The sequence below is a fragment of the Cyphomyrmex costatus genome, unplaced genomic scaffold (assembly GCF_001594065.2).
Source record: "Cyphomyrmex costatus isolate MS0001 unplaced genomic scaffold, Ccosl1.0 scaffold502, whole genome shotgun sequence".
NCBI lineage: Eukaryota > Metazoa > Arthropoda > Insecta > Hymenoptera > Formicidae > Cyphomyrmex > Cyphomyrmex costatus.
This window is the reverse complement of record NW_017279285.1, coordinates 442,583-453,514: the sequence shown is the minus strand read 5'-3', so window position 1 is coordinate 453,514 and position 10,932 is coordinate 442,583. Positions and strand designations below refer to the sequence as shown.

The following is a 10,932-nucleotide window of genomic DNA, read 5'->3' as shown; positions in this document are numbered from 1 at the left end:
TTTTTTCATGCTCTACAAGTTATCTTTATAACTTTTTTCTCTACGATGGATAGTTCGCGAAATATTTTACTAAAAGTACGAAAATTCAGGTTAAAAAAAAGGTTAATTGGCCTTTGATCGGTCATATCTCGTTTCCTACCACATTTATCGAAAAACGGTTCAGACATTTTCGTACTTTTAGTAAAATATTTCGCGAACTATCCATCGTAGAGAAAAAAAGTTATAAAGATAACTTGTAGAGCATGAAAAAACCTACAAAATGAGCTATTATAACTTCAAAAATCTTCAATAGAAGTCGAGTTATTCAAAAAACAAATTTTTTGGGGGTTTTTAAGCGTAGCAAATTTGCCTCTTCCTTAATCACTTCGAAAACTTAGAGTTAAGCTTTTTTAGACCCCCCACCCCACATGCCAGAAAAAGAAAATCGCTTTTTCCAATTTTTGCAAGGCAAAATGACAATTTGACTGGACTATTATCACAGTGGAAAACAAATGGAAAAATATTTTTCGACGTATTGAATGTACCAGTTTGAACCGATTTCGTAATTGCTTTCAGAAGGTGCGATTAGTTTCGGTAGATTTCACTTCTCTTCGATCGATCTATTTTCGATCCGCTGTTATTCCTTTTGAAAATAGCACACTCGGCTACAAGATAACTCGTAAAAAAGTCATCGGTCTTGCGTTAAAACGTGTCATATTTTTATAATGCATACCGTGTACAAAGCTATCACCGTGTACTCGTTGTATGAATTTTGGAACTGCGCGGCTCATTAGCATTGATAGCTATCATTAATGTTAATTAATGATAGTTAAGTGCTATCATTATGGCATGGCGTATCGCTTCACGCAATTTTCACATTGCGGCTTTATGAGTGTAAAAATATACGGCGCCAAGACCGAGTGGAGAATTAGTTTCTAATTCTAGAACATTACAAATAAAAGTTTCTTTTTGTTCGAACTAGGCCCGATTGTACCAACAACGTCATTTAGTATTTTAACTTTAAACGAGGCTTAAAACTCCCCCCCCCCTCTCTCTCTTTCAGCTGTAAAAGAGAAAAAGAGAGAGTTCTAAGCCTCACTTAATTCTTCGTGTCGTGTATTTTTGTATCGAACCGATAAATAATTATTTTTGCAAAAATAAATCAAAATTATTTTTCCCAGTAGACAAATATCTTGTCTACATAATAAATCAAACATGATATACATAAAATAAGTTCACAGTGTTTTTTTTTAAACAAATTTAGTAAATATAACAAAAAATTTAATAAATATAAAAAATAAATATAATAAAAATCGAAGAAGGAAAGTAATAGCTGTATAGTTATACAACTATATTATAACTGAAAGGATTGACTACAGTTAAAAAGATTTGTTCGCATCACATGTTCCAACATGTTTCAACATGCTTCTACCATAGCTTGTATTCGTTCCAACGAGCACGTTGAAGTAAGTAGGAATTAAAACTCCTGTTGGAGCATGCACATAAACAACCTTAAAGCTTATTCTACTGTTGTGTAAGCGTAGCTGTAAGTGATTGTAGTTGCAAGAATCGACCAATCAGTAGAATATTCTCCTCATGCTCGACGGTGATTGGTCAATTCTTACCTTAAAGTAACGTTGGTGGAATTGGGCCTTGTGCGTATATATTGCTTGTGTCATTATTTCTGTATAATTGAGATACTAAAAAAAAATTCTAATTGAAAATAAGCGAATTTTAGTTGAGATAACTGGTTGATACAATAAAATTTATTAGAATTTTTATTTTTTTACCAGATCATTTAAATTTAGAATAATTATATCAATTAAAATTCTCTCCAGTTATGTCAACTATAAATTTATAATAGATTTAACAAAAAAAATTCTGTGGATTCGTCCATTTTCCGGCAAAATTACTATTTAATCCATCCAGATCATTTCTCTCAGTGATATTTATAAGATTTTTATTTGAATGACCCGATCGGCGTCGAAACGTTTGCAATTATTTTTATTTCTTTGTTTTGAATTAAACGTTCCTTATATTACAAAATTGGCTCTTAGCCCTTCAATTGTTCTATTTTGTTCCATACAAAAAATTGTGAGACATTTTAGTGATTTAACACCGAAAGGTTATTGAATAAGAGACAACTATCGGAATAATAAAAAAAAGAGTAATACAAACAGTGTCAAGCAAAATAATCAATCATTTAAATGAATGACGAGCTATGTAACAATGCTATTGTATGCGGCTGCTTTATCCTTGGAAGATATGAAGTATTATTAGTTATGAGGGAAACACTGTCACTGCTCACTCACTCGTCTATGCATATCGCGACATTGAGATGCACCGATAAAATTGGATGCATCGCCTCGCGAGCGACACTAGCGTGCACTTTCCTGGATCCCGTGCGATCTACATACACGAGCCGGCACGTAACGTCGGCGTCTCGACTGAATCCGATTTTGCTGTATGTGGCATGTATGAGATCGCGTGGCGCGCAGGAAATTCTGTTTATCCGTCCGCGAAACTGCGCGGTGGCGCGTGGCCATCTTGCACGTTCGTAAAATGGTCTGCTTCTTCTCTCAGCTGTCCCCGCTCAACCCCCGTTCAACGGCCCGGTCGTCGCGACAAAGGGCGACCGGCACGTGTTCCTCGATGTTTATTAATAAACCCCGACGGTCGTGCCCGACAATTTTGCCGAGCCAGTACGTCTGGAAACGGACGCAGGTGATAGCGCTTCTGGCTGAAAAATTGCTCAGAGTGACACCCGTGGTTACGAATAGCCTATCGTTCATAGTATACCACTGGTGAAAAACATTTTGGACACACCGAACCAAATTTATTAAATCTTAATACATAGTTCTTTAAATAGTACTTGTAAGTGAATAAACTTACAAGTAACTTTATTGAGTAAATAAACTTTTACATTTATTAAATAAGTATGTACTTGTTAGAGCTATTCAAAATAAGCTATATTTAAGATTATATTTTATATACGTATGAAAAAATTATACTTAAATTTCAAATTCAAATTAAAACGATAATGCAAAAATTAATGTATATTTTTAAATTAACTTTATCTTCATTACATATAATAATTGAAAATAAGCCAACCATAAAGATATGCTCTGGAAGCAATTCAATCAGAATCACATATGACTGCTTTTCTTTTCCGTGGAAAGCGCGTGAAAGAAACTTCATAAGTTTGCATAAGAACGTGGAAGTTATTTACTCGCGAAAGTCCGCTGCGATTTTTCTGCTCGTCTTATCTTAAGAGGTAACGGGACTGGTCTAAGTCGAGTTATGTTAATGTTCGATGTCCTTCCGGAAGTTCGCTAAATTTTATGAATTTTATGAAAGGTCGTAAAAGTTGAATACAGAATCCATTGTCCACACAAAGTACCTGTCCTTCTGCCTTGTCTCTACTACAATAATACCGAAAATCGAAGTAATACTGATTACTTCAATTTTAATTTAAATCTTTTGATATATATACATATATATATATAAACGAAATTTCTTAAAAATATCTATGAATGTTTGGAATTAAATTGACTATAAAATAATTTACTAAATTTTTAATAAGCATTTGTTTAAAATAATGATACTTAAATTATAATTGTTCTTGTACTAAATAAATATATATTTAAACTTAGCAAATATTTTTCAGTATAAATTATACATGTAATTATGTATACGCTTTATGAAATCAAATCTCTATCTCGACAAATTGTACATAATATATATATATATATTATTTTACTACGTTTGTATAAAGAATTCTGTATAGGATGTGACGTAACAATGTAAATTTTGAAGAGGCCGTACGAAATTGTTAATCCCTCTAGTAGCACGGAACGAGAGTATTCTTTCTTTTTTCAGCATTCTAACGTGTGATCAGCGTTGTTTTCTTGTGGATATTTCCGATACAGAAAAATATGTATAAGCCACGCAATTTTCACGCTATCGACGGACAACAACAAGTAGCACACGACGCTTCTTCGGATCGCTCGCGAATCGTTGACGTATAAACTTTCAGCAGACGTACAACGCTTATTGTCAATCGTGCTTCAACAAGTGTTCCTGCATGAGATGCAAACAATTTGATAATGACGTTATCGCCTGCGTAGCGAGGCTCGCTGTCGCATACAAACGTATAAACTTGCCGCGACAAGTTTTACAGAAAGATGCGGACACATGCCAAATTAGTATCTGAAAGAGAGAAATTGTTTCGAAATTTATTTGACAGCTACACGTCGTAGGATCGTATACTTGTAAAGTTTGCAAAAAAAAAAAACGAAATATACAAATTCTTTCTAAAATTGATTAAATTTATATGAACATACGTGTAGCAGAATAATTAAAAAACATACAGATCTTTGTAAACAGCTGTAAAATTTAAGCAATGAAAAGTTACGTGTGTCTACTACTAATTATTAATAGTATATTTAAAGGCATCAGAAGTAATTTTTTATACTTATTCCTTTTATACTTCTATTTAAAAAAATAAACAAATGGAAATTTATATTACGATATTTTGGCCCGATTTTTCATTATCTGGTTAACTCGTAGTTTAGATTTAACTTCACTTAATGATAACGTAAAAATTATTAAATTAATTTTACACGATACACAATTAATTATTAAACTAATGGTTTTATAGTTGTAACTTTATATATATATTATATATAGACTCCGATTTTTCTGGTTAACTAGTTGTTTCATCAGGCTTAACCTGTTTCATCCAATGGACTTCACCTATGATGTCATAATGTGGGGTTTAAGCAATCGTTAGGTTAAACATAATTACAAGTTAATCAGATGACGAAAAATTAAACCTAGCAGTTGTTCACCACAAAACCATCAGTTTGATGATTAACCACAAATAGAAAAACACAATTTTTACAATCATCAAATTAAGCCTAACCATTATAACCGAAAAATGAAAAATTGAATCTTAAAACACCAGATTTGTTTTGGATAACGCGTTTTTTTACTTGCACTTCCGCAATTAATTCGCGTACATCCAACAACTTTTCGTGAAACCTAACGAGAGCTATGTGTGTCGCACGTGTTTTTCGAAAGACTGGCCTTTGTGACTTTGGCCGAGAGGATATTTTCGCGGGTACTTTCATGAAGCGGCGTGGCAATTGGCCAGTGCCGAACGACACGCCGTACATGCTCGACACGACCGAAAAACGATGACGTTTTCTACGTTATGCGTCGCGATGGGAACTTCGTCGCCAAAGTGCGGCGCGTCTAATAAGTGTACATTCTTCTCATGCTGCACCACGGGGTGTCCACATAGTCCACGTGTGAGCTATTAAAACCCAGTGTTTCTCAACAAGTAGGTATTCGCGAACGCTTAAAACATTCCGCGAAGTGTTCGTCGCAAGCAAAGCACATCCTGCGCGAGCTTAGGATGCTATTTCTTTCGAGCGTTTTTGTCACACACGACAAACTTGTACAGAACAGAGAAGTCCTTGAATCTCTCTCTCTCTAACCTATAACCAATCATTAGGCTTAAAAAATTTGTCGTACGATAAAAACGCACAAATAAAACAGCGGCCTTATTCGTCGCGACGGAAACAGATTCTATATTGCGCGCGAGCAATACACCTCGTCGGAAGAACAACGTTCCACGAAACACGGTCAGTGAATATATAACTGGAAATTCGTCGAAATTCTCGTGTCTCGCAATCGTCAAGGATTTCTGTCGCGCGCGGTGTGCTTCCACCGGCTTACGAGCCAGCCGGCCGCGTACGGCTATTGTTTCTACCCTCCGTAAGCCGTGCCTCTTATTACCAAAAGGGTTGAAACTGCCTGCCTTTACTACGCCAGTAGTGGTCGACAGTGCATTTTCGTACTGTGACTCCGCGAAACTCGAAAATATTAGCTATCATGAACTGAACAGTATTTTTTCTCTGACATTACTCTTGTTTGCAAAAAGGATTGAAAAGGATTTATTTTATAAATTATAATCTATATAAGAGTTACACACCTGCGTCATCTTATACCAATGTAGAAATTGAATATGGATACATCATACATACGGATTCACTTGATTCAACAATCTTAAATTGTTCTTGAATTATTTGTTGAGAAAGTGTTTCAAAAGAAAATTGCACGGTGTCAAGAGGAACATAATTTTACGCACAATCGCATCCGATATTTCAAGCCGTAGTTAAAGAAGAATTTAAGATGGTTAACTTGCAAATTATAGGATACATTACTCTGTATGTTATTTTAGACTTGTGATGATTTAGGAGCCTAGATTTTAAATTTCATTTGAACACAGTCATGCCTTATGCTGTAACATATTTAGAATATAAATGTTTCACGGAAGTATTATAATCGTAGCGCTGAGGAAAGCGATTTTTCGTGTAAACGTTTCGAACGAACTCGATCAGCTAGGATGTCTAGGGTAGAGGCAAAAGATGGTGAAGGAGGAGAGGGCGGCGATGGCAATACAACAATATGATTATACGGCGTGCTGCACCGGTTTTCTGCAGCAGCTGCCGTCGTTTTGGGGGATCTCGACCGGGAACCGACGGTCGTTCTGTCCAAGTACCAGTAGGAAAGGGCAAAAGGAGGGATGGGCAAGGAGAACAGGCGGGGGCCCGTAGAAGGCCTCTCTGCCCTCCCCGTAGGGCCCGACGCATACAATATGTTCGGGGCAAGAAGAAGCGAGTGTGTTGAAAACGCCGAGTGAGAGGAAAAGGGACGCGACGGGGGAAAAAAGGCCCTTTCTGCCTCTTCTATCGGTATACGCTGAACGCGTTGCAGAAACTCGAAAGACGAGCCGCACGAAAAATGCCCTACTACCTGGTTCCCTCGACCGTTTCGTTCTCTACGTGAGGAGCAAAACTGGCTCTCTTTTCAGGTTTCTTTAGAGAAGAGTGCGAGAAGGAGAGAGCCTTAGATTGGAGGTTATGGTCCTTCCTCCTTGCCCTTTCTTCTCCATCCATATGGCCCTCTTTATCGTACAGGGTAAAGCCCTCTCCGTTCTTCTCTGTTCTGTCGACCCGTCGGATTTTCCCCAATGCAGGGGTTCAATTTCTACGCAAAAGGGAGCTTTATCTGTTTCCTTTGTGTTCGAAGGAGTCATCGATTCGAGCATGCTAGAGAGGGTAGACGAAAGTAAGTGACTACATGTGAGACGAAGCTAAAAAACGAATTTCGTTTTCGTGTAAACGAAGGCCCTCCGGTTGGCAATGGATATTGCGTTGCATTATTGCATTGTAAACGGAATTTTTAAACAGTCGTTCGTGTGACATACTGAATATTTTTTTTTCGTTTATTCTCTTAATTTCTCATGTGAAACTATTGTTATGAAATGTGTATATGATTCTACTGCTATAAACAATAAAACTGGTTTAATATATAATTTCAAAACAAGACAGTGACATTTTAATTCAAGCTGCGTTGGTTACCGATTAGTTTGTATCCGTCGGATTTAAAAAATGCAAATATTGGAAATACATGTTACTTTCTAGACATTAAACACACACATAACACCGCATGAATTCTATTTCAAGTTTTAATAATTTTATATATGTGTTCGTTGTTTTTATCGCTAAATCTACATCATGACATGATTTATTACGTAGAGAAAGTTATTTTAGACATATTACTCATGCGCATGCGATTTTACTTTTGCAAATATGTTAAAAAAAAATTTCGCGCGACTTGACGAAGCTTTCATAGCGTAAGATAGACGATTTTATAAAAGCAAAGTTCTTATCTTTCAATTAAACGAAAGAAACATGTATATTTTACATATTACTCTGTAATTCTATAAAAAATGTACGTTGAAAAATTGATTTAATGCTTAAAATTAATTAATTATATATATATATATATATATCAATCACTTATTAATTACTGTATATTTAGTCTGTAAGCTAATTAGTGTAATTCTACGTTGCGGTAATTGCTTTTTAAGTTCTGCTTGGCGCCTAAGTAGTAGCAATATCTCTTTTTTGTGCGAGAATTTCTTCGCATCCATTTCACTCAATTATAATTCTCCTTTCACTGAAGCCAACGTGAGTGAGCAGAGCAGCGTTTTATAAATCAGCGAAATAAAATTCTTCGAGAGAAAAGTGAATAGCGCGCTTCTTTTACCGTTGTTACAATTGCGATATGCTGACGTGTACGTATCAAAACATGTACATCATTATAGTATACACGTTAAGTATGCATGTCGGCTTAGTTGCACGCTTAAAACCTAATTGTCACGAAACTCGCACACATACATGCATCGAGTTTGCATGACGAAGTGCAACGGTTCTTTCACCCCTCACAGGGGTGAGAATTGTATCTTTTCAGAGCTTCTAAGCTGCACGCGTGCGGCCCCCTTAATTGGACGCGGGTGAATTAGACAGTAACGCGACACACAAATTAATCCTCCCGTAACAAACACACTGCTCCGAGTACAATGTAGACTCAAAGCATCATTAAAACGAATGAAAATGTCATTTATACTGATTTTAAAGAGGCTTAACGTATTATATAATGTGTCATTCTGTTCAAAACATCCGACACCAGAAAAATGAAATATTTCAATAATTAATGAGATTTAGAGAAAAGACGTGAGCCAACGCAGATTAACTATTATTTCATATACATCAATAGCTAAACGTTCAATCATTTTTTTATTTAGTCTTTCTCAGTATACAATAAAGATTAAAAAAGTGATTGAAAAACTACAAACAGTTTACCTATCAATTAATATATTTGAAATAAATAAACTATTACTGTTGCATACTTATATCTGTGTTGGCTCATCATGGCTTTTTTCTAATTTTTTATTAAATTCTAAACTTTAACAAGTACATTTTATTTTAATAAAATTTGTTTAATTAAGTTACCACTTTTTTTATTACTTTTTTCCAAGACAAAATAAAATATAAATAATTCTTTATAAAATAAGAAAAAATGCGGTATACTGTTATATCTATTTTATACAAGAAATGAAAGAAAGTAAAATTGTTCTCTCGTGTAGTATTTAACTGGAGTACTCTCTTTGAAGCATAGATATGAAAATACATTATATCGATTCCAGTATTAAAATATTTTGTTCCCTTTATACATATATAGTAGTAGAAAAAAAAATATATGTATATAAAGAATTTCTACTACTACATAAATGCTTCATGAAATGATAACATTTTAAATTTAGAAAGTTAAGAATTAATTGGTATTTAAGAAAAAAAATAGAGAACTTTAGATTGATCCCTTTGGCAAATTAGTCATGATTAAAATTTCTAAAATTACCTATACAAAATTTTTCTATTTTTTTTAAATTCTCAGTATAAAATATACATCTATTGTATCATTAGCCTTCCATATAAATTTTTTCGAAATTCAATTTTAATCTTATAGAAAAATTTATACTTAAAAATATCGATCAATTAATACGGACTCCTCTATTAGCAATTAATACATATGAAAAAATGATGGGCTTAGGAGTGCGGAATAAAGTGCGCAAGTATATTTTGTAAGACAATTTTAATTATATATTGTCTTATAGTACAATATACACTTGCACCCTTTGTTTCGCGTTGAGGACCATTTTTTCATATGTATTACAAATATCAATTTCGTTAATTATTAAAATCAAATTACTATAAAAATATTTTTAGTTTTATCATTTTATGTTTACATCTTTTCTCTCCTTTTAATATGAATTTTTTCTATTTCCAGAATAGGAAGTATTCCGTGTCTAAATGCTGCACGGTTTGCGGCGTTATTAACGTTGACCGAGGTACAAAAGAACGTGTCAAGATTGAGCAAGTCGTTGTTCCGTCCGGCGGTGATCTCGCCAAAATTTGGAGGATGCTGATGCCGGGTGCCGCGGGTCTCGGTGTGGGCGCAGTTGGCGCTGTGGGTACTGTGAGTGCCCCAGCGCCCGATGAATTGGTACAAGGATTGGGTGCCCTTGCCGGCACCACACCACAGCAAAAGGACACTACATGGACAAAGCTATTCGTCGGTGGCTTGCCCTACCACACCACCGATAAGAGTCTTAGGGAACATTTTAACGTTTACGGAGATATCGAGGAGGCGGTCGTCATCACGGACAGACAGACCGGTAAAAGCAGGGGTTATGGCTTTGTAAGTAATTACGTATTAATATATTTGCTAATATACTTGCATGTATTCGATTTAATGTGATATTCGATCTAAATCGAGGGTATGTTAAGTTAGCACCCCAACTATAGTACTCAGGAGTTCTGATTAGAGTTCCCACTTCCTTTTGACGAGACGAAGAGTTCCCTATAGTTAATAGCAAGAGTTCCGCTCAATAAACATTTTTTTTACATTTTTTAAAAATGGGGTGCTAACTTTTTATCGAATTTCGAGGTGGAATAATTCTGAGCGGCTTAATAGATTCAATTTGCGATTGCCTATAGAGTTCCTGATATGTAAAAAAAATTTCGAATAATAAAAAAAAAATTAAAAATTTTTTAAAAATTAATTTTTAGATACAATAGTTCTGATGATAATTCCTGCTTCTTTTTGACGATACGAAGAGTTCTCTATGATTTTTAATGACATATGCGCTTAATAATCATTTTTTAATAATTTTTTTAAAATGGGGTGCTAACTTTTTAATGAAATTTAAGGTCGCATAGTTCTGATCAACTTAACAGAAGTATTTTGTGAATACCTAGAGTTCTTGATACATAAAAAACATTTTTGAAGAATAATAAAGTTTAAAAAAAATAGTAGAAATCTTCGAAAATTTTTTTGAGAGTACCGAGTAGTTCTGATTAGCGTTTCTTATAGTACTCGACGAGTTCTATCGAAAACTGTAAGGTGGAAAAGCGATTGGACCAACGGTTTGCAAGATACAGCGACATTTGTCAGAAGATCAACAATTTTTAAAGTGAGTATATCTCGGAAACCGTTGGTCCAATCGCTTTGAGCCCTGATACTTTTCGACAGAACTCG

At 34.9% G+C, this 10,932-nt stretch overlaps 1 protein-coding gene across 2 annotated transcripts in view; it reads left to right on the top strand.

Moving 5' to 3' along the window:
* LOC108778571 (RNA-binding protein 24) overlaps positions 1–10,932 on the top strand; it is a 33,861-nt gene that overhangs the window by 528 nt on the left and 22,401 nt on the right. For both annotated transcript variants that reach the window (XM_018545783.1, XM_018545782.1), the window contains exon 2: positions 9,682–10,092. In XM_018545783.1, the coding sequence (XP_018401285.1) occupies positions 9,814–10,092 (279 nt within the window). In that variant the 5' untranslated portion in view covers positions 9,682–9,813. The remainder of the gene's footprint in view (positions 1–9,681; positions 10,093–10,932) is intronic.